Source organism: Squalius cephalus (assembly GCF_949319135.1).
Source record: "Squalius cephalus genome assembly, chromosome: 22".
Taxonomy (NCBI): domain Eukaryota; kingdom Metazoa; phylum Chordata; class Actinopteri; order Cypriniformes; family Leuciscidae; genus Squalius; species Squalius cephalus.
The window spans coordinates 23,031,645-23,056,873 of NC_137143.1; the positions used below are offsets into that span (position 1 = coordinate 23,031,645).

The 25,229-nt window shown below is 37.8% G+C and overlaps 1 protein-coding gene across 8 annotated transcripts in view; it reads right to left on the reverse strand.

Moving 5' to 3' along the window:
- Positions 1–25,229, reverse strand: part of iqsec1b (IQ motif and Sec7 domain ArfGEF 1b) — a 169,645-nt gene that overhangs the window by 53,838 nt on the left and 90,578 nt on the right. Inside the window, exon 1 of one of the 8 annotated variants that reach the window (XM_079858222.1) lies at positions 7,093–7,605. The exons of the other annotated variants lie outside the window; for them this stretch is intronic. Within the exon in view, the coding sequence (XP_079714348.1) occupies positions 7,093–7,136 (44 nt within the window). The 5' untranslated portion in view covers positions 7,137–7,605. Of the gene's footprint in view, positions 1–7,092; positions 7,606–25,229 lie in introns of those variants that run through there. 8 annotated transcript variants of the gene reach the window in all.

Sequence of the window (25,229 nt, forward strand, 5' to 3'; positions counted from 1 at the left end):
CACCTGGAGCCTGACATCCCCCTCTTTCCTCTGCCGTTCCATTAAAAACAGCTCAGATGCACAAACTGCTTTGCATTATGGACAAAAGGAGGACAGATTGACAGAGGACCACTTATTGGGAAAAGAGCTGCCATTTCATTACCATAATCAGCAGAAGACTACCACCTGCCCACCCCCAACCGACATCATCTCAACATAGAATAAAAAAACAAAAACATTTTTGTACATGCACTAATATTAAAATTTGTCTATGCCTGATTACCAACAAATGCAAACAAACTAAAGAAATAAACTGCATCACAACATTATGGCCCTGTTTACACCTGGTATTAAGATGTGTTTTGGTCGATTGGATCACTAAATACAGGTGTAAACGGGGTCTAAAACGTTTTGAGCTCGTCCATTTTTTGACCACTTCCAGAGGTAGTCGAAAACGCATTCAACCAGATTGCTTTCGTAGTGTAAATGCTCATGTGATTGAATGTGTTCAAACCGCCACAAAAGACCGCCTACTCTCCGCCCGAAGACCCCTTGTTGGCTGAAGATGAAAAACCTATAAGCACAATGTTTTCTCACCATTTCTTATTTCTAACATGCACTCACAGCGTTCGCCGTAGACTTGCGGCTATCGGAGCAGAAACAAAAGCTGCTACTCTCTGTATGTTTTTCCGTCGTCTCTGGGCGCGTTCATATGTAAATTGTCCATTAGATCAAAAGATCTGAAAAACCCATACATTTACCCGTCCATAGACCCTCCCCCTCGGAGAAATCAGGACAGAAGTGGTTGAAATTGGACAAATAATCAAAGCGGGTATGCGTCTTCCTCGTCTACTTGTGATCCGATCGACCAAAACGCATCTTGAATTGTACAGTATGAAACATTGATATTCAATTTGAGATTTGCTAACATTTAACTGTGCAACTTGTGTTAAATGACTTGTCTAAATGCATAAATGAGCGCATACAATTAAATATCCAATATTGACTGGTAGTGATATAATTGTGCATCCCTAGTCTGATACCTCGACAAAAATGTCAAAAAGAGCTCAATTATCCCCCTAGCTCCTCCAGCGAGATCTTTATATAGACCTTCTGAGTGAAGCAGCTGGAAGCAGAAGGGTAATGAGTGACAAGCATGCATCAGCAAAAAGACAGAGCTCCCTAATTACAGCTTATACCTCCAGCTCTGGCTCTGAGGATGGAAGCAGGCGTTGAAAGAATGCGAGGTACGCTTCACTGCGTGTTCCCTAGATATTACTTTATCTTAGATGTTTTGAGTGGCAGTTGAAAAGCATCTCCAGAAATGAAATTTTTTAATTCAACCCCCAAAAAAGCAAAGATTGTAACACTTTGTTCCGGAGCCTTTCATCGTCATTTTTTCATTCGCTGCATCTGAAGAGGTTGAGAGAAAAACGAACAGGCTCCTCGGCTAAGGCAGAGCGTCATTGAAGGGATTTCCTTTTTTTCTTTCCAGTAGATTAAAATCCTCTCCTTCCAGTCTCTCATGCATAATTATGTTCATCACAAAGGATGAGCCTTTTAAACGGGCTGGAATTTTCAGATGAAGCTGAATTGATTGGTTGCCTGCATGAGGTAATTGATCTGGAGTTTCTCTCATGTTAGTCCTGCGTCTAATTCACTAACCATGCATACAGACATATTTGTCCGTACTTTGCTACACAGAAATAATTGATATGATTAATCAATAAGTTCACTAAACAAATAATATAAAGATTCTGACAGCCTTAGAAACATCAAATCAAAATACTCAGTTTTTCGGACAGTCAATTTAATGTTTCTAATGTGATATGTGTGATGTTAGATACTCTGACATATGAAAAAAAGGTATTTTCTTGTCATCAATCAAAAATATTATAAATCAGGCCAGTGTGAAAATGGCAAGATGAAACTGAATAAAATGAAGTCTCAAAAATGTAGACTCGCTTGAGATGAAATGCTTTACAGGATAAGATCAATATAGTGCTCAAAAATAGCATAAAAAGAGACTTAACAGTTTGTTTGAACTGAGACAGTATAATTGTCAAACACGTTTGGTCTCGGCACATTCATCTTTGAAGAGGAAGAATAGCCGAAGTCTGTCTCCCCGGTTCTCTAATATCTTATCATTCAAACAGCATAGTCTAGGTCCATTTCTTGATTCCCCACTACAAAAGTGCCCTGAATGTGTCTGGCTTCAAGAGTGGCTTTCAAACAAGCGTTGCACAAAAGTAAAATAACATCAAAAAAGCTCTCACTGACTTAAATCAATACTTCAGACAAGAGGGACCACAGAGAGAGAGTGTTAAACAAATGGACTTCACTCCTCCTGACAACCTGAGGTTTCATATCTAGCACAAATAGTAAATTGAATTCCTAGATGTTACGAACATTAAGGTGTAAATGACAGATAGTTCATATTTGTGTGTACTAGGCCTATCCCTTGACTTGTGTGCTTTTTGGGGTATTTGGCTATTCTTTCCACCCTGCTATTTGCACTCTCCAGACATCATTTAACTATTCTCACAAGCAGAAGTTGTGGTTTTTCTGTGGACAGAAAGACTGTGGAAAAGGTTTCATGTTTGGGTCGAGAGTAAAATGGCAAATATTTCCAACCGCGTCACTCAGCCTGATATTTTCTTCCATTTTAAAATGGGAAAAAGTCTTGTCTCATCTTTCCTCTCTAAAAGCTTCCTCTTTAGCGGCTGTTGTCCCACCCCTTGGCTGTTTTACAAGGGAAATTATGTTTATATGAGTTATATAAAGGCATGCAAAGCTCTGTCAATGGAGCTAAAATCCACCAATGCTTTCGCTGTCTCTTATGAAAAAAAGTAACTTTTGAAGAGTCCTTCCAATTGAGCTTTTTTGAAGTGCTATAAACAAAAGAAAATAAGGCACAAAAACTCCCATTGAAATGTCATTGAGAGTTTCCCGTGGTGAAAATAACAATCTTTCTAATAACACGCTGGGGAGAGAGTGGTCCTTGAAAATGATATAGTGAGATAAAAAATGGTCTGTAAGGGAAAAACAGCTATCGTGGCAAACATGGACTGAAAAACCAAGTAAAGATCTTCGATGTTTGCAGCTCTGCCTCATTAACTGTACAAATCAATATCTAAGATTTGCTCTAAAACTAAAAATTCTGAAAGAGAAGAGCTATAGATGACTAATTTCAAATCTAAAATAGTGGCTGGAGGGGAGTTCTGGGGCGGCGTTTGTGTGCATAGTGCTCAAAGGGTCAGGCAACATTAAACAGGAGATGGACTGACCTATTCACAACGAGGTCACGACCGCCATCAATTTTATATGTGCAGCAGAGAGAGACAGCACTGGGAAATGTGCTGATAGATACATCAAATATGGAGCCCCAGGTGGAGGGAACAGGCCAATATCCAGCCATTAGTCTTGCCTTGAACTGACAGACCACTGGATAAAAGTTAGATCATGAAAAGGCACTCAAAAGCTACAGTTGAGCTTAGAGTCTCAGCAAGACCATTAAAATGTAACATTTTTAACATCTTAACACAATCATGTCCATTAAAACTGTCTAATAAAATGACAGTCATTTTAAAACGAGTGCTATAACATATGTTCAAAGATTCAGTACCCATGGAAAACACTTTATGAGCTGAAAGGTTAAGCTTTGCGGCGGTATGATAAAACAGGATGGATTGCTTTCAAATGCATTTGAAAAGTAGGGCGATTCACTTTGTATTGTTTAGGCAGAGCTGATATCATTTTAATGAGTAAGCCTACTCTCAAGCTCATTCAGATCGGATAACTAGAAGAGCAAGAAGTACGAATCATTTTAAAAAATAAGCTGATGTGAAAACCATTTAATCAATTGAAAAATAAACCACATTAGAGATTCACAGAAAACAAAAGTGACTGTCCTACTGCACCTCGAAATAAAACAGCAATCCATCAAACCAAAGAATGTGTCATGTGGTGTCAACCTAATTACTCAGTGTACACTGCAACCCTCGCTCTGAAATATTAATAGATGCTAATAAGAATATTGGCGCTGTGTCAGAAGAAAACGGGAACAGTGCCTTCACTTGTGTTGACATGTTTGTCAATGAGGAAAAATGATTAAATAATGAATTTTCTCATCTTGAAATATGAAATGTCAATTATACATTACTTGGTGGAGAAAACAATGTTACTCTAAAAAGAAAAATAGATATGTTTGATCAGTTAAAGACAGACAGAGAGACAAACTGACAGACGGACGGACGGAAGGAAGGAAGATAGATAGATATGTGACTCATACAAGCAAATGACTGAACTAGTCAACAACATTTGAGGGCTCCACTTGTAAACTCTCCCCACATTGCGGTGCAGTTTCCCATCCAGCCGAGAGGCCGTGAATCAGAAAGAATTGCTTACTCACCCACAGACAGTTCAGAGATCTGTCTACAGAAGTGCTGCTGTCTTTTTGCTGTTGTTTGCCCACTTGATCAGTCAAACGATTCTGAAAAATCCAAGTATCTCCTCTGAATACCGAACTCAAATCTCTCACGTTGATGTTGGATCTGTTCAGGTGTCGTCTAAAAAAAGTCTAAAAGCAGCAAAGTCCGAGCAACTTTCTGAAGTCTGTTTAAGGTTTCTCGAGCACAGAGAGCAGAAAAGCCTGGGAGATTCCTTTACATAACACAGGCTCCAGTAAACAGGTCGGCCCTGAGAACCCCCTCCAAAGGCTTGGAAAATACCTGCAAATGTCTGGTGACGCACGGTGGAAAAGAAAACAGATGCAGACAGCCAGTCAGACAACCCATAGGAAACACTCCATAACTGGGAGATTCATAAAGTCCTCGACACAAGGAAAGGACAACTATCTCTCTGATACTACACGGTGTTAGAGAAGGAATGACAGCAAGCTGAACAGGACAAGACGGGCACCTTCAGACTCAACTGCAAGCCGTGCAATGTAAATTAATAATAGACTGTGCTTCCACTGGTGTGCTAGTTTACACTGCTGGATCAGGTTGCCTGACATCTACAGTTTCACAAGACCTTTATTTTAAAACAGCCTAAAATTTTGAAGTCATAAGCACTTCCAAAAAGCAATTTCCTTTAGCCTTGATAAAACACCACAGGGGGTTTAACAAGCTACAGATTCCCTTCGAATCAGACATCTGAGATAGTACCAAAAAAAAAAAAAAAAAAAAAAAAAAAAAACAGATTCCTGGAAGAAGGCACTTGTCCTGGGTTTGTGCCCTGAAGGCCGATGAGGAGACATTTTTTCATTGTGAAATGAGATATAGAGTGAGCTCATTCTACAGATGACAGCAGACAGGCAGCAATGAACAGCCGGAAATGAAACTAAGGAGAACCTGAGAACCCTGCTATGAGACACCCAACAGCGAGAGTCTGAAAGCAGAGATCATGGAGCTCTAGCATACAAGAACACTATAATCAAAATCCCCCTAAAACACCAGCAGCAGTTCATTTCCCTGCCAAAGACCCTTTCTAGTTCCAGAGTTCTCATTTTAGAAAAAGTTGTGCAATAGAAAATCATGCCATTTAAAGGAACGGTTGACTCAAAAATGAAAATTCTGTCATTATTCACTGAAAATCTCAGCCTTTGTCATCAGCTCTACTTCACATTTTTCTTACATTCCGCATCGTGAGAACCAATTCGGATTCACAAACAATTGGTTTTAATCAATTTCATTCAATTCAATAGTGTGTTCAATAATATCTATCTATCTATCTATCTATCTATCTATCTATCTATCTATCTATCTATCTATCTATCTATCTATCTATCTATCTATCTATCCATCCATCCATCCATCCATCCATCCATCCATCCATCCATCCATCCATCCATCCATCCATCCATCCATCCATCCATCCATCCATCCATCCGCCCGCTTTTGAACTATTCAATAAAATAAGCATCTCAGAAGAGATGATTGCTTTAGAAATTTGGCTACACTGGTTCTGCTGTACGTTTTTGAATCACTAAACAGAACTGGCTCATGAATCATTTGTTTGTGTGCTACGTTAGAGATTCTGACAAAATAGCTAATTCATTTTCATTCTGGTACATTGAAACACATGATGACAGGAGTTTCATCTTCATGCAAGCTATTCCCTGATCTATCCAGTATGCACGCCCCAATTAGATCCACAGGAGACGATGTTCGGAAGAACACCAAGGGCAACAACAAGAAGACAACTGTGAGAGAGTGCTGTATGTCTGTGGATATGGAGGAAATGGGAAATGTCTGAAAGTGGAGATCTGAATATATGCAAAAACGCCTTTATACTTCCACTACAAAACAAATGTAAAGTAAAGCATGATTCAGAAGATTCAGTTCCAAAACAGTTGAGTCTGTGGCTCACCAAATGCTAGGGAGAAAATTACAGAGCCCCGGAAAACTGGTTGGCTACACTGTGGTGAATGAAGTGGCCTGACTCAGAGCCTCTAGTCACTAATTTTAGCCAAGTTGGGTGGAAACACGCAGTCCTGTTGAGCTATTAATGATATAACTGTACTACTCCAAATTACAGAAGAATAGTACACAATATCAAATATAAAGAACAAACTGAGCCATTATAGTAAACAAGCTGTACTTCATGTTTATGTATTATGCTGAGAGCATTCATTACATCTTGTTGCATTTCTGATTGCAAGAAAACACAGTATAACACTTTATTTCAATGACAAAAACACATATGGAACAAGTAATTCAACATATGGAACAAGTAATTCAAAAAAGACAACAAAAAATAACTATAAAACATCCAACATTTTTTTTTTGCAATCGAAATAATTTTAACTTTTCACAAACAATTACAAAAACCCCCAACACCTTGAATTAGCTGTGAAATTTGGAAGTAGAAAAAAAGAAATAGCCTAGTATTTTCTTGTAAAACATACCCTTTTATTTACAACTTGAAAAATCATTTTTTTACATTGTACTGCACTTATAACGTGACCACATCACAGCCTAACATGATTTCTCCTGGCCAAAAACACCCTCTCTGATAAAGCCAAATCATCAGATATGAATGGACAGAACAGGTGTTCTGCAGGAGAAGAACGTCATGCACTTATCTCCACCTGATTTAAAGATCTCCTACCTTATGGTACGAACTGAAATGCAGTATTTCCACAGATTCAACATGAGGGCATTTCCTGCCTGGCTGCTCGATGAGGGTCTTCAAAACAAGGTGGGGTAGATCCAAAAAGAAGGAGAAGAAAATACAGTGGAGCTCATGTGCTACTTGACTCAACTCAACTCCAATCATCCAGACTAGCCGCTCCTTCCTCTTTCCCTTTTCTCAACCACAAACAGCGTGCTACGCTTGAAGTGCTCAAAGAGTTGGAAGAAAAAAAAAAAAAAAAAAACACTAATTCATCCCCCCCCCCAGTTCAAGTTACAGCAGTTGTTGCTGCTTCTAAAGCATAGGCATCTTTAGCTTTGTTTATGTAGCCATACCCAAATGTTCCCCTCTGAGAGAAGTTGTCTAACAGCAATCTGAGGTTCCCATGCTATAGCCGAGGAATGGAGTATGCTATCTCTGTACATCAGAGACACATCCGGATGCACTCGTTCTCCTCAAGCAGACGCACTCCTCCTGTCATCCGCTCGTAGTGCGAGTCATTTCATTTGGAGGTTGTTAAATCCCGGTCTGTGTCAAAGGGAACAGGCAGGCCCGTTCGGCCAACACTTGCGCCAAGTGTGACACGTCTCCCTAAGGAGGCCAGGGAGGGTCTGACCAGTGTTTGCACCCTCAACTATGACTTGTAGATGCAGTTAATTGGTCTCAATAGTGTCGTAATGGAATTTTTATGTAAAAACACTGAAGCTGTTGAGCTGAGTGGGGCCAGATTTATCCTGGAGAACAGTGCTGCAGGAGGCTATGAGATCATAATCAAAGCCTGTCATTGGAGTAAAGGCTTGGCACACTCCATGGAAATGGATTACCTTCAAAAACTGTAACTTAAAGCCTTACGCACCAACACTGGCATACACATGTGAAAAGTCATGAAGAAGAAACACGGGACATGAGCCAGTGAAGAAACTGTGCAGAAACAGAGAAATCAAACAAGTCAGGAAAGTTTTAAAATGAACTTTAGGTTGGCTTTAAGTTCTGCAAATACAGATGAGTGAAACGTATACAGTGAGATCGATTTCAGACGATAACATTTGTTTTTGTTTGGCACTGTTCTCTTCCTCTTTGGTTCTGAAATGCTTCCACGACCTTCAGGTTAAATTGCCGGCTGTCCACTGTAATTTACATGGAGGGAGAATATTAAAACATTTTACTGCTGTTTTATATAACAGAGTTTACTTTGTGAGGTCAACTTCAAATGTATGAGGAAAACTATCTGAGAAAACAACCATTTAACAGAAGACTAAAGTATATACTGTAAATACACTGCTGTTCAAAAGTTTGAGGTCGCTAAGATTTTATAATGCTTTTGCTCACCAATGAAATATTATTTCAATTTCAAGTAACTGATTTCTATTTATGTAAAATGTAATTTAGTCACTCAATCCTTTAGAAATCATTGTAATAAGCTGATTCGGTGCTCAAGAAACATTTGTTGAATATTTTTGTGGAAACGATCTATTTTTTTAGGATTCTTTGATGAATAGAAAGTTCCAAAATAATAGCCTTTATTTGAAATAGAAATCTTTTATAACCTTATAAATGTCTTTACTGTCAATTTTGATTCATTTAATGCATCCTTGCGGAATAAAAGTACTTATTATTTTTTAAAAATCTTACTGACCCCAAACTTTTAAACAGTGGTGTAGTAATTTGGTATTCCATATTGACAATATTAGGGTTGCAAAGGGGCGGAAAATTTCCGGTAAATTTCCGGAAAGTTTCCGGTAAATTTCCATGGGAAGTTAAGCTGGGGAATTTTGGAAATATTCATTACCACGGCAACCGCTTGCGCGTCCACTCTGAAAGTAACTGTACACATAAGAGATGGATAGATACATTATTTAAGGTTATTTCTATTCGTTAGAATATTGATAAATTAACTTGTTGTCAAGTAAGCCCTGTTGCGAGCATGTGCGTCGCTCTAAACTTTCAGTGTGCTGCACTGCTCTAGTTGACTTCTGCGCCTTCCCCCCCGAAAATATCACGTTAATTTTGAAAACGTAATTCCTTTCGTAGATCCTCTTGGTCTTTCTTCATGTTTCTTTGACAAATATCAGTGTCTCAGTCTCACACACGCTGCACGCGAGTTAACCACGCCTACTTATTTACATGTCGCGTTATACACGGAATAAATAAATCTGTTACGGTTGACATTTTCTTCCGCGGTAACGATATATACCGTCATACCGCCCAGCTCTACTTATGTGGTAAATAAAGTTATGCTAGCTTCTAACATCTAACATCTTCTAGCATCTAACTTATCAGCTTGCTATCTACTAGATGAATACATTTGTATGTGATATTTGCAATTTAAACATTTAATAAATATATTTCCCCATAATATCATCAAAACTTACTTCACTTTGTTTAGTCCACAGGCTCAAATGTGTGCATTCAATAGTCTTGTGCTTTGGGCTTCTGTACATGTGATGGAGGCATACACAGTGCCAGTAGGGGGAGTGGTCTCAATAGCCATGCAGTAAGCAGTGTGCTATGTGCATGTGATTGAGGAATGGAATATATTCAAGTGTATTTGAATGGCATCTGTTTGTTTTAGTCAAGATTATGCTAAAATATACTTTCCTCAACTATATTTAAGTTCCCTATGAAGAGCCAACCCTCAACTTAGAAAATTCCCAGTTTATTCCCGTTTATTCCCATAAATTCCTGTTAATTCCCATAAATTCCCATTAATTCCCATGGAAAGTTTCCATCTTTGAAAATTCCCATAATTTTGCAACCCTAGACAATATAAATTGAAATATTGGGCTAGATTTTAGAAAGGTGAAACAAAATCTGATCAGCTAAAAAAGGAAAGTTGTTTCAGAGGTGGAGGAACTAGAGTTAGTTTTGATTATATAAGGACTTTTAAGGCAAATTCTAAGACCAAAGTCATAACTTTTAAACTGATAAACTTTTTAAACGGAAATCTGGAGGTTGAAAAAAATGGTGTTCATTTTTCCATAGGAAATATACAACTAAATATTATGAAAGCAATTTCATTCAGCGAATGAAAAATCCAAGTCTGCTCGCTTTTCATGTCAACTGTAAAATGCCTGACATTTCATATGCTGAGGAAAACAATCACTTTTCCAAAAGGATGGTAATAATTAGCAGCACCTTTCTAAAGCAGCCTTGTTGTTTTGCTGTTTCTGTAACTGACATCAGAATACTTCCCTGAAGACTGCCACATCCTCCAAAAAACATCCTCTCTTTATCTAATTACTGTCCAACACATAGGCTACGAGACATTCACACTGGCACACACAGACATGCTTTCTGTAGCCTCCAGCTTCTTGGCAGCAAAAGACTGAACAAAATGCAATTTGGACAAAAGCATTACAATTCAAGACAGAGAGCACACAAACAAACATAACCCAGCTTTACGTCCATCATAAAGTAAAGGGCTGATGTATCGTTATTAAAGCTGACAGTTTAATACGGGCTAATAACCTCAATTGAAGTCAAAATGAATTTATGACTATGGCTTTATTTATGACAGTGTAAATATCTCTGTGTGGTCTCCATCTAACATACTAAAATAATTAAAAGACAAATCAATATTTACTTTGTAAGTAATCATGTAATAGGCAGGATAATGTACATTTACAGTAGATTGTTATTGCAACAAAACCACTTCATGTTATTTCAAGGCATTCATCATTACCATCATCAACATCCAATATCCTAAACACTAGGACAGACTAAAGTAATGCGTACACAATGTCCAAATCAGCAAAACAGCACCATAGTGTATAATAATAACAATAAAGCGCCAAATTCGATGGATGGATGGAAAAAATTTATATTTTAATTTGAGACCGAAATTTTAAGATTATGTGTAAAATTCAAGTCAACTGCTTGACATAACACAAGACTACCAAATTGAACACTAGCAATGAACATGTTTATGAATACATGCAGGAACACTAGTTATATTTACACCCTGGCAAACACTATCCACTGTATCCAGTGCATTCAAGCTATACATTTTATCAGTATGTGCGGTTACTGGGAATCGAACCCATGAGCTTGGTGCTGCTAGTGTCATTCTCCACCAGTTGAGCAATGGGAACATACAGTTCACTCCTATTTACACAAATGAAATAAACGTATGAGAATGCCTTTGCTTCACCACAATTACAAGCAAAAAGCTCCATAAAAGGTGAGTCTGTTTTCAAAAATGACCACAGCAGGAAAGAACAAATCTTGCTCTTTTTAAGGATTCAGCGTGAAGGACTCCAGACTTCAAAAAACATTCCAGTCTGGGACGTCAACGCCCACATCAGCAACTGAGGGGAATATTAATGACTTGCTCTGCTAATTTGCATAATGGAAGTGATGCTGTGTTCGTCCCACTCTGTGGTAAACTATGATAGTTTAAAATGCCATGGAATACAATTTCTAAACTACATGTAGTTCCTGTATACAGTAACATACCGCAAAGGCAGAAGAGTTTAATAAACAAAGCAGTGTAATCAGCAATAAAGAATATCTACAGCAATGATTGGATGTATTACATTAATCAGTGAAGCACCTGCATAAGCGTCATTTAAGGTGTCGTTCCAGTCTTAAAGGGCCAGTGCCCCTAAATAATGTACATTAATGCAGATATTTGAGGGATAAAGTTTTCATCGAATAATTTAGAAAATTCCTGTTTCTGATGTGACAACTGAATATACGTCTGGTTCCATTATCAATGTGATTGTTTCCCCAACAAAAACTTAAAATGTCAAAGCTTATGAATCATTTTAATGTGCTCTAAAGAGGTTTTATTGGGCTGCTCCTTCCCTGACAGTACCATCTGCGTAATTCTGTTCTGAAACACCTACGCTGACTGTCTTCCATATGGCATATTGGGACAAAAATAAAGGGGGATTTTTCTCCTTTGTTTCTTCAGTTTTGTTTGAGGTTGAAAGTCGCCAACGACACTGTATATTGTGTTTGATTGAAGGCATTGCACAGCACACAAAGGCCACGTTGTGTGAACTGCGCAGTTTCCACTGATTACAGCAGTCAATTGAAGGACACGGTTAGGAGAGAAGGTCAGCACGAACAGTTGACAGGGGATTTCCTGAGTCAGAGACACCCGGATGCCTTAGTCAGCAAAGGTTAAGCGCAACACCACGGTAGTCATGGGAACGGGAAGAAGAGGGGAGACCCATAAACGTCAGGCCTGCAGGTATCAATAATGACAACTTTGAAGAAATGAATGTAGATACTAAATAAAATATACTAATAATAACTACTTTTAACTAAATAAAAAAAATAGACATTAATCAGTTGCCATTTTAATGAGGAATATTTAAATTAAATTTTATACAAAAACTACAAAAAAATAAAAATATTAATAAAAATAAATTTCAAAATAATTAATTCAAATAAATAAATATCAAAATAATAATTAATGATGAATACATTTTTAAATGAACAAATATCCCATGCAGTATCTCAGTTAATATTTGTTCATAAAAACAGTAAGTATATTAATGCAAGTTTTAATTTAGTTTTAAATAGTTTTAAATTAAATATAGCATGTCACATTGTCGGGCACTGCTTAAAATTTTGTGTCAACTTAAAACCAAAGCTCAAAGATCTCCTGGACATAAGACGGAAGACTATCCTCAAGCAATGATAGAGCACCGGACAAAACAAGGGCTTGAGGGGGGTACCATGCCCCACAATAGAGGATCAAATCTGTGATGGAAACGCTTGTCAGGTCACAGAAACACAATAGAGCTCACTGCAACCTCAGCTTTGAAGCCCTTAACTCACAATAACACAAAGATACACTGATCTGAGGTCAGTCACAACTCTTCACTGACTGGATAACAGTCTGTAAAGGCTTTATTGAGCCGATCTGAAAACTGCTACTGAATGAGAACAATACAGTGCTGACTGTATGCATTAAACTACTCCAACAATAAAAGCATCTTTAATTGGAAATTAATTTTAGTAGAACAATAACAACACATTACCATAAGCTGATAATACCTTCATTCAAGTCATATTTTATTAAAAAAACAATAGAGAACAAAAGACTTCTTACCTTTTATAGAAGCCATTGAGAGGCTGCAAGCAAAGAAACTGCCAGTAATCCAAACAAAATGTCTTGAGCTTCAACATTGTCTTGAGCAAGAAACCGACGCGTTCTGTGACTTAGCCTATCACATCCCTGCTAGCCTGCATAAAAGAGTTGAAATGCACGTGGTTGCACCATCACACCTGACTCAGAGGTGTTTGAGTGACGGTGAATATGCCAAACATCCCGTAGATCAACGTAAGACAGGGCCTCGGAGGTGGCTGTAAATCCTTCCAGCATGAATAGTAACACCCTTTGTGATGTCTCTCACACCCCCAATGAAGAAGTCACAATCACCATGTGTACGACTCTCCACCGCTTCAGGGATGTGAGACAAAGTGTCTGAGAAATATATCTGTAATTCCTCTAGCTCCAATCCAGCACAAACAGTCCAAACAGAATAAAAAAAGGAAAGCTTTTCCCTCACTTTTGAATTACAGCTGCTTCCATTGTCTATCAGTGCCGATGACAAAGTCCAGCTCCAGCGTGCTTCACCGCAACCACAAAGCCCCCTACACCCCCCTGCCCGGCCCGTATTAATTATGCTTTATCTGATGGTGCACTCCCTTTGCCAGCCATGTGTGTGTTGAGCAGTGCTAATCACTAGAAGCACATGGTGATCAGCAGGGACTGACGCTCACCAAACACAAGCTGGCTGATTTACAACCTCACTCTGATATGCTGATGCCCGTTGCCATGATACGGGATCACTGGCGATAAAATGCTAAATGGAAGCCTTAAGATGATGCTGATTGGCTGAGAGTGAGAGAGTGGGCGTGGGCAAAAAGTCATAAAATGCAAAAGCAAGTTTACATGTAGCTGACTTGAAATTTCATGTGGTAAATGTAGTGGCATGCACTTCATTAAGAAACGTCTTTGTTTCCCAAATAAATTATCATATATGCAGGTTTTGTGACCAAATATTAATTGAGTTAAATTTAGTAATTTATGGAGCAAATTTACCTATAGACATTTATTTCTTACAGAACAGGACACTATAAGTGACCTGCAAAAAAGCAAAAAGATGATTAAAAATTGTGAAAAAGAAAGACTACAATAATCTTTCCCATAAACATACATTTTATCCTAAAATCTTGATGACAAAGTTCATGAACATTTCAAGCAGTAACAGCAATGTGGCATGCTACACTTTGCCTAGTTTTAAACAATATGTTTTTTAAACTATTTGATTAGATTTTTTGGAATATTTGTACATTTAACAAGATATTTGTCACTACAGTACATTTAAATGAACAGCAAAAAAGCTAAAAGATTATTAACAAATTGTATAAAAAAACACACATATTAATCATATATCTTGATGTTAAAAAGGACATTAGACATGTCATTGGTCAACCAGTATTACACTGACACAGACTAAAAACAATGAAAAGAGGGAAGTAATGTCAAAAAGCTGTGAAATTAGCAAAGATACAGAAACATTATTGTGCATGAGCCGAGTCTGAACCTGAATATCTAGAGAAAGCAAATGAGATGTGACCACAATGTCATGGAAATTGAATGCACTGAAAGAGGTATATTTAAACACATGATAGCACATTCAAGCAATCCATTTCAAGGTAGCATGACCAGTAATCACCAAACCCTGTAGGCGCTCATTTCTCTAGAGAATATCAACATACTCATATGTGTGTGTGTTTGGGATGCTTGTCATTATGCGAACTACTGAAGCCCCTGCACACGGACCGGATCTTTCTGCTCCCTCTCACGCCCTCTAAACTCTCTCAAATCCATCCACAGCCTGGCACTTAAACAAAACACACAGTCCTCTCGCTATAGATTGGTACAACAGATCAGGGATTTCTTTGTGAAAGTGTAGTGAGAAATGCTTAATGACACTTGCAGCCAAACAGAGCTCTATAGAGTTGAGCATTCATACTGTTTGATTGCCAAAGCACAAAAAGTCACATGGTAAACAATAAAAACATGCATCATTTAGCAAAATCATTTAGATATATGAATATGAAGGACTTAACCAAAGGACCAAATATCTTTCCAACCATTTCCAAAAGGGTTTTTATTCATTAGTTCTTGGGTGATCCAAATGTTTTATGACTAGTACTTACAGCCAAGACAGTCAGTTCACTTAAAAACCATCCACACTCCGCCTTTCTGCAATTTAACTCGGAATTGCATTTAATTTTATGTACCTTTTACTTGTTTAAAACCCATAAACATTAGAGAACACAAGTACGGCCACACATGTCCCTTTTTCCTCAGTAATGAGTCCCAGCAAACAGCTCTTTTGTCTTGTGGGTAGTTTAGGGGCCCGTTTTGTAAGGGGGCTCAGGGGGGGATGGAGGGGAGTGGGGCTTGCCCATTAAACAGACGAGGATACATCCATCATCCGGCTGGCTGAGACTGAGGTTGTCTTCTTCCACACAGGGCCGAGGCATTTAGACTGATATTTATCCTATATATCCTCATCATATATATATATATATATATATATATATATATATATATATATATATATATATATATATATATATATCTTATAGGCTAAAAATATAACTTGAAGACAAAGCTTTAATGGGGGAAGGTGCAATTGGTCTTGAGCGGGCAGAGTGGGCTAAAGCCATCCATTAGTCCTTGTACACCAGGTGTTGGCTTTTCAGGACCCAGCTGTGCTCCACGTCCCCAGTAAATGAGCCACACGGCTCTCTGGAGGTAATGACAGCGGTCAGCATCCGAGGGAGCACATGCCACACACTGCTATTAATGAACCGATGCTCTGCGAGAACTCAACACCAGTTAATGGCCCCTAGGCACAGGCACAGCCACATGAAAGCCAGTTTTACGATACAGGGCATCATATTCATGAATGACACTCAAGGGAACGCAAGGGAAATCTCAAACTGATAGATTTGTGGTAATTAAAGCCTATATATGTAATGCACGATTGCACGAAAATGCATGAAAAGCAGTTTCTTTCTAAAGGATGTTATCACCAGCCTTGCAGGAAACTGGATGTCTCTTATGCTCACCAAGGCTGCAAAATAGCCAACTACTGAAGTAAAAACAGTAATTTTGTGAAATATTATTACAATTTAAAATAACTGTTTCCAACTTTAAAATGTAATTTATTCCTGTGATGGCGAAGCTGAATTTTTATTTCTAATTTTTTTTTTTAAACCAAATTAATACAACTGCATTATGTGAGCACTTCACAATTTGTAGTAAAAATTTTAAATTACAAATACAAGTTTGAGCTCTGATTATAGTTTCAATATATACTACAATATTGCTAGCAGATGAACAATAGCTAAAATACCTTTTAGATGTATAAGACAAATATTAATGTGTATAACACTGTAAAAAAATAAAATAAAATAAAAATACTGTAAAATTACAAAAAAGTATGCAGTGTTAGGTAGCAGTAAAAACAATTGTTCAATTCTGAAGTTATATACACATTTTATGCCATGTATACGCCTCAATACAATCTAAACATACATTATTTGTGATTGTTGGATAGGTGCATTACTCGGATATGGTACAGTAAAACGCAGAAAAAGCACACCAGTGATTATTTCACTCAGAGGCACCAGCTGTGTAAATACAGTTTGGTTTCACGGTCTTAGGGACTGTTTTGATACATAAGAACGGATTATATAACTATGTTTGCTTTATTGTAATGTTTTATCCGCCGGACCTGATGTCTCTTCAAAGATAGATTTTCTAGTGAAATAGAGAGCAGGTTTATTAAATATACCATTGAAAAAAACAAAAGCTTAGACTAGAGGTACCTTTATATCAATTCAATAAACACTGCCTTCCCTGCAGGAAAAAAACAGCTTAAGCTGGTAGCTGTGTTTTTAGAACATGGTTTCTACCTGGTCTAAACTGGTCACGCATTTTGGAGGAGCAACAATGTTGGATATAGGTGGTCAAGTTGGTTTTTGAAACATAGCTAGTCTAGCAGCTAAAGCCCCTGATATATTTTAAGCGAAAAGGAAGAACAAAAAGGTGTGAAGTTTGTTTGGAGAGTTTGAAACAGCTTAAAGTGAGTTTTTACTAGTGTTTATTGGTTCTAAATGCTCCTGTCATCTGCTGTGTACAGACTTAAGTTTTGTTTGACTACATTCAGGAAGTGTACTTTCTTGGAGTAGATCAAATAAAAAGGGAGTTTGTATATCTGACTGCTTGTATTCATTGACAAAAATGTAGCCATGTGCAGTAATATTGCAACGCATCGTGATGCATTATGATAATCGAATCATTGACATGATAATTGTAATCGAATTGAACCATGAGACCAAAGACGATTCACACCCCTACCCTAATATATTTATAAACAGACGTGACTTGACTGGAGTTCTGAATGGCAGAGCTTGTGCAAACATCCATGTCGCTGATGCTTTTATAACTGCCTGTTCACAGCAATATAACTATAAATATAACTATAATGATAACTGGATTCTGATTGCCTGTCAATGTTTTTATCATTCATCAGCTGGGAAAAAAACATTCTGATATTGTCTTTAACGACATAGTTCCTCTGTGTCATGGTGTGGACTTCACTATTTTAAAAAGAATTAGAATGATTATTACAAATTTGTAGTTGTAATTATGATTGTAGTTATCGTCGTTGGTGTGAACGGTCCTGAACACATTTAACGTGAAATTTTGAAGTATAAAGACTGAACTAGTATTTTCTTGTAAAACATAGCCTACTTCAATTGGTTTTATATATATAATAATTTATATAAAAATACATGTTTGTTTTTTTATACTACACGTCTGTTTGTTGAGAATAACCCACCGCACTGACAAATACTGCAAAACATGGTGATGTGAGATCATGTTACTGGCACTCAGAGATCTTCACTCCCAGACTCCATCTTGTCTGTACTCATCCTGCTAACTTTATTACTTCTTCCCGCTTTTCTCTTCAAAATGTTAACATCCTTTCCGACAGAGCTGTACGTCTTCTTTTAATTCCCCTGGTGAATGGGGTGATGATCCTGTCAGAGATACGTTTTGACGATAAAACGCTTGAAGTGGCGTTATCTGTGCTCCTCTGGTTTGATTGGCGGAAACCAATAAGCGCTAAATATAGGGCTTTGGCTTGCAGGCCATCTTAAAGACCCCCGAGAGACCTTGGCCGTCTCAAGCAGGTAGGTGGGTGTGTAATTGCAGCTATTGTCGTGGCACGCGGGGCCAGATGGGGTCTAGGCTGAGATGATGAGGGTAGGCCATATTTTCATGGCCTCAATATCACTTCTCTTTGAGACGGCTATCATGGTGAAGAGCTCTATCTGGGCTTTGGCAGATAGACTAATTTATCTCGATATATCCTGCCATGCTACTATGATGTAGAAGGTGTCCAGCAGCCTAGGGCAATGCATCATGACACCCAACTGCCTGCGGGCTTGAGAGAAGCCAATATGTGCATGGCTGATATTATAATTGGAGCTTTTTAAAATAAACAAAGGCAGTGCCTATAGAAATCCATCTGCAGGGAGGATAAAACAGCATCTAGAATGTAAAAAGTGCTTTATACCAGACTAACCGATGTAGAGGCTGTCTTTTATAGCAGTATGTTAATGGTTTCCAATTTGCTGAGGAAAAACGGTGAGACAACTGAGGGAATTATTGCCTGCTGGTGGCCCATTCAAGGCTAAATGGAGCACCGGGAAATGTATTTATGACCCTCGTCATATTTCTGGTGAGAAAAAAGGGAAAAGAAAAACAGAGTATCTTTGTCTATTTTTAGTCTGGTATTATCATGATCGCTTCCTTTCAAAAGTCTTCAGAAAGCCCCTTTTTTCCTTCTATCAAAGCTGGAACAATAGCTGCCTGTGGACAGCTCCAGTGAGAATCGCTCAAGCACAATGAAACGCGGGGTGCGAAACTCACACCCAGCTCTGGATGACATCAAATCGCAAATATTTATAGTTCCATACGCCCTAAAGTGGATCATAATGACACTTCTTGAATCGTCTCATTTCTTTTAGACAGCCAGTAGTTTGTTCTGTTAAAAGCATTACTGCCATATTAAAAGCAAGATATCGGCATTCACAAAACAAACAATAATAAAATAAAATGTAAAAAATGTAAACTAAATAAATGTATTAAAAATTCATAACTTTATTCTTTTTTTATTTTATTTTTGTTATATCTATTTTTTTTAATCATATTTCAGTTGTAATATATATATGTAAATTATATACTCAATGGATGGATGGATTTTGTGCTAATAATAAAATCACTAAATAAATTCTAAAAAATGTTCATGCATTCTTTAACCGTATTCAAGATAATCACACTGCCTTATGAAAATCTCCAGTTGTTTCTGTCAGTAGCTCCGGAATTCTAAGAGCTTTGTTAACTAATACTGCACACCCTTCAGGCTGTTACACATTCATGCATCATGAAAAAGTGACCGTAGCTCCATGCTCCCTCTAGTGGACTGAGACAATGTCCCTGCAGTCCATCCCCTCATAAATATTCCACACGCTCATTTGCATTTCCTGTTCTATGCACTCCTGCCAGAGGCAAAACACACCGTCTTAAAAGTGATCCTCTTATGAACATATGAAGAGATCACCCAGTGCACTGACACAAATTACACAGAAACAAATGGCTGCATATGCAAATGAGGACATCTGGGCATCCAATAGATCAGATGTGATGTGAATTTAGCATTTTAATGACTGATTGCCTTCCAGTGTTGGAAAGTACATGCAAACTTAATGCACTTAAATGGTGAGCGCATTCAATTCAATATTGGAGATAAAACATTGTGCGTATTTATTCTATGTCACAGAGGGACGTGCAGCATCTGAGCTTGGAAACGGGCCAGATCGCTTAAAACACATTTAACCAAGGTCTAATGGTCTAAGTATTTAACGAACACATTAGATTATGAGCCAATTAATTCAATCACAGACCAAAGAATTGTAATTTCAGTTTCACTGGCTGGGATGGAGACCGATTACACTAAAACTCATCAACTTCACTCATTATGTGGCCCATAATACCAGATCTGTACTAAAAATGGCTTGTTGGATGGATATTTGTAGTGGCCCTCAACACTAATGAAACAGTTATAGTCTCAGCTTCATTAAGTTCAGATCATCAACGACTCTTTATTAAAAATCACATTATCATTTTTTCTTGTATATGATAACCATTTTCCTCTATTTCCCAATCAAATTAAGAAATCAAAGAGAGAAAGGCTGTACATACTTACAGTGCAAGTGGAATCCAATGATATGATGCTTTTTTTTAGGTTTGATGTGACAGTTTTATGAGTGCTCTCTTCACACCGAGATGAAACAGGGAAGCCTTGGTGGGTTCAACCTTTGCTTTGAAGTGGTTGTTTGTTGCCAGCGAATGAAATAATTCCATATAAAGATGAAAGGTGAATAAAATGTCAGCAGAGGCATGCTGGGTTGTGCAGTTAAGCTGTTGACGGCAATGGAGTTGTGAGTGGTAGAAGTGAGCAATTCAGCACACATAATTTATTTTTCAAAACTGACTCTTCAAAAGTGTGGCATTGTGCAAGCACTACATTACTGAAATCTAATGGCAGGGGACAACTACATTTTCCACACTTTCTGAAGAAAATGGTAGTGCCAATGCCTTGGCTTGGCTGTCATCCTGTTAAGCCACTGATGGGTGGTTGTTTACTGGCCTACATCAAAAGATATATAATATGTAAAAAGCATAAAATGTTTTATCAAATAAAAATAAATATTAAAATATATTAATATAAAACAAAAAAATAAAGAGCAATATATTTAACATACAATAACTTAGCAATAACTTAACTGTTATTTTTTTAAACTAATCACGGCTGTGATTGCCTTCAGCCTCATATTGCTTTTATACAACTGTTCGATGGCACAAGTAGTGTAAGTAAATACGAAACAAACAAAAAAAAACTTTTGTCTTTAAGGGTCTTAGAAAGTCTTTTAAAAACCCTCTTTTGTGCAGAACTACTTCCGTCACGGATTCAAATCTCAAGTTCACAGTTTAACAGTTGAGCCCAAGCCTCCATTACTAATTCTAAAATGTCACTTTAGCAATGAAGGAATGTTGTTTCGCTTCATTGAAGCTTATTGTATTATGAAGAGTATTATGAGAGAGAGATTGACTGAGCATTTTATTTCTGATATAGCTATCAATGTACTCATGTAGTAGCAGTTCAGGTGCCAAGAAAATAAAAAGAGTAAGACCGCAACATGTTCATTTTCTACTCCTTATTGAGTCGGCCATTTGAGACCTAGAACAAAGTGTCCATTTCTCTTACAGCAGACATGGTGCCCTTGTCTACTTGTTTTATATAAGCACTAAAAATCCGGAGGGACACGGAGCCTAGAGTTTAACAGGGAAAATCCTATAGGCTATTTTTGAGGGTCATAGCATGACCCTACCAGCAGAGCCCTGTCAGAACCAATGGGCTTTCATCATCCGCATTTGAGAGCCAGAGTGGGGAACATGAACCGGTCATTGGTCTCACTTTCTGCTGTTTGAGATAGGAGTCATGGGGATTTTCACTTTAAGGTGCTGCACCTACTGTCTGATTCCAACTGAAGAAAACATCCTATTTCCAGTTTTTAATGCTCCTTAAAGGAACTGAACAACATGAGGTTGAGTAGAGCTGTCGGAAGGGCTGGGTATCGAGTTTGATACTTTCTAAGGCTGTGGCCGAATTGCCTGGATAACATAGAGTATCAAAAAATGTCTTGCCATTCGGTCCTAAATTTCGATACCTAAAGGGTTAATCTCATCAATGTCAGTGAGGCAATAAGCATACAGCAAGATGTGTAAGTGTCCCAACCCCCATAGATGTAAAAGATGTGGAAAGGTGTGGCTACATTTCACCAGGTTCGATGCTAACAGCGCGCAATGCAATATTAGCATCAAGATAATTGCTGCCAAGATGGTAACACGACAAACCTGATGTGCTTGACAGTGCACGGAATAAACTTAAGAGCAGAAAGTTGCTCCGTCTTCAACTGCAAGAAGAACTGGAGGGCGTCACATAAATGAAGCGAAACGCTGATAGGCTAATTAACTCACAGACATGAGAAATATATACTGTAGAAAGCTTAAAAGTCACTATACTGCGGAGATGACGAGTCATGTCAATTTAATCTTTGCAGCCAACACTGACTCAGAAAACACTAAATTATTAATAAACAATTAAAATGTCTCCTTGCTATTGTTTCACATTCATAATATCATTAGACTACTTTTGCCAGTACTTTGCAGCAAGCTTTATGTGTGCGCTTGAGTGTGAGGCATATATTCTGCCTCCCAGTACCCTGTTATGAGTCATTGAGTCTGTAAAATAAACTCAACAAACTGAATGAATAAAACCAAAGTTTTTTTCTAGGTAATATTTAATGTAATCTTGTTAAAATAGATTTCATAAAATAGATATCGGAAAAAGTATCGTTCAGGAACCGGTATCGAAGTCAAGGTATCGGTATAAACATTTTAACGATACCCAGCCCTAGCTGACGGTTAGCACACATGCTCATGCTCTGTCATTTCCCAATCCAATTCTCATCTTCTCTCCCAAATATTTAAGATCTTGCTCTATATCAATAAGTCACAGAAAGCCAATAATAACTGTTTAAAGGTTACCTGAACACATTTCAGTGATGTCTTATGCTGTGTTGATTTGAATATTGCCAGCACAAAGAGTCAATTTTCATAATTAAATCTATTCAATTCAATGAGTAGCAAATGGTCCAAGATGATAACATTGATTGTGAGGATACATACAAAGACAGGTGCTTCTTCTTTCATGCATTCATTCGCCTGTGTCAGCATTTACTGACTGGTGCCACTAGAGAACGCAGCCATACGTCACATATAACATAAAAATAAACTCGCTCAAGCACAGGAGCTTCAAAGCAAGAATACAGCCTCAGTGATTCAGATCATATGACAGTACATGCAGACACAAATTTCATCTCTGACAAACAATGACGATGATTGCAATTAAATCTGAGCTACTGCAATTTGAGTAAACCAATGTATAGGTGGAGATGAGCTACTCATACATTCTGCACTGATTGTGAGAGAAAATCTGTATTAAAAATATAGTAAAACGTGTTAAACAGCGCTACCACAATCTTACTGGTACCTGAAAATATGACTAAATTAGACTAAATATTTCATAAACAATGCATAGCCTTTCAAATTCTGAGAAAATTTGTGGAGCTTTCTGCCAAGCCAAGATCCCATGAGTTTATGAAACCGCTAAAGACACCAATAAGCAACTAACGTTTTGAGACATAGCATCATTAAGGCTGTGAAAAACATATGCTTAAACATATGTTTAAATCATATGACTAATTAATGAACTATTTTCTATCATATTAAAGATTGCACATACAATACATGACAGCTTCTATCAACTAAGCATTTAATGTTTTAGATAATCTAAATATTTCATAATCTATTTATAATGATTTATTAGGATTCAAGGGTACTTTTCCACAGATTTGCTGATGAATAATTTATTATTTTATCAAAATGTATTGTTTTATCATGTATTATTTGAGATGTTTTTTTATTTTTTATTATTTTTTTATTATGTAATGTAATTTATATAAGATATATTATAAAATAGACATTTTGAGTCTCAATAGCTGGTATATGTGCCAAGCTTATTTATTAGTTAAATTCTGCATTAATAAATTCTATAAATTTGCGTTATGTGTGTATGAAGTACAGGGGATTAATACTATAAATTGTGATGTTTTATCCTTATGATAACCATGGCAACAATTAGGTTGCAAAATTTGCATATATCTCAACAACCTATGACACTTCATCACAAAATGTGTCACACCTAAACTAAGAGTTAAATGAGGTTAGAAGCACATCAGCGCACTGAGTGACAGAATAATGCTGTGCCGCCACGATGAATCCTGCTCGCCTGACCTCAGAGCTGGAGTCTGGCTCTCGCTGGCAGGCTAATGTGAAAGCCTTCCTCCTGAGAGGCATGGCACTACGCCACCTCCCATTACTGTCACTGACACGACTACAGCCACCGAGCTCTAAAAACACATCCAAATCACATTCACACACACACAAAAAAAGTTCTAGTTAGTTCTAATTGTGGTTTGGGGAGCACAATCTATACTTGTGCAATAGAGAGAGAAAGAGAGAAAGTGTGATTAGTCATGGTCCGCTCTAGAGGAGTAACGCGTGACCAGGGTGACCTTGAGGGAGGGTCACATGACATCGAAAGGCTGTCCCAATTCCCTTTGGTCCCTCCCTCCCCCCTGGGACGAGGCACAGCGGGCGGCAGGGGAAGATGTGCAGGCGGACAGAGCTCAGGGGCAGATGGAGACATGGACCATTGCATTATGCAACATCCCAGCTGAGAATGAGGCTTGTTGACGGTCTTTTTACTCGCTTGATAAATCCCAATTTGAACAAACAAACATCCATCTATGAAATGACCTTATTGACAATAAAGATAAATATTAACAATAAAGATAGATAGTTTATGAACAATGAAGACAGACAGACAGACATAGACATCCATCCATCCATCCATCCATCCATCCATCCATCCATCCATCCATCCATCCATCCATCCATCCATCCATCCATCCATCCATCCATCCATCAAATGAGCTTATTAACAACAAAGATAAATATTAACAAATAGATCATTTATTAACAATAAAGACAGACAGACAGACATATAATCAGGGGTGCACATAACTGGTGCTCACGTGTGGTAAAAATAAACGACGCGCAGCAGAAAACATGGAAGGAAGCGCTTTTGAGTACCAACATTTTGGGCCAAAATGTTGGTACTCAAAAGCGCTTCCTTCCATGTTTTCTGCTGCGCGTCGTTTATTTTTACCACACGTGAGCACCAGTTATGTGCACCCCTGCATATAATATTTTACTCCTAAGATTAAAATGACCTTATTATCACTGATGTAATTTAAACTACAAATATCAAACTATTCCTTCAGAACATTTAAGTGTATGTTTGTGCCAAAGAAAA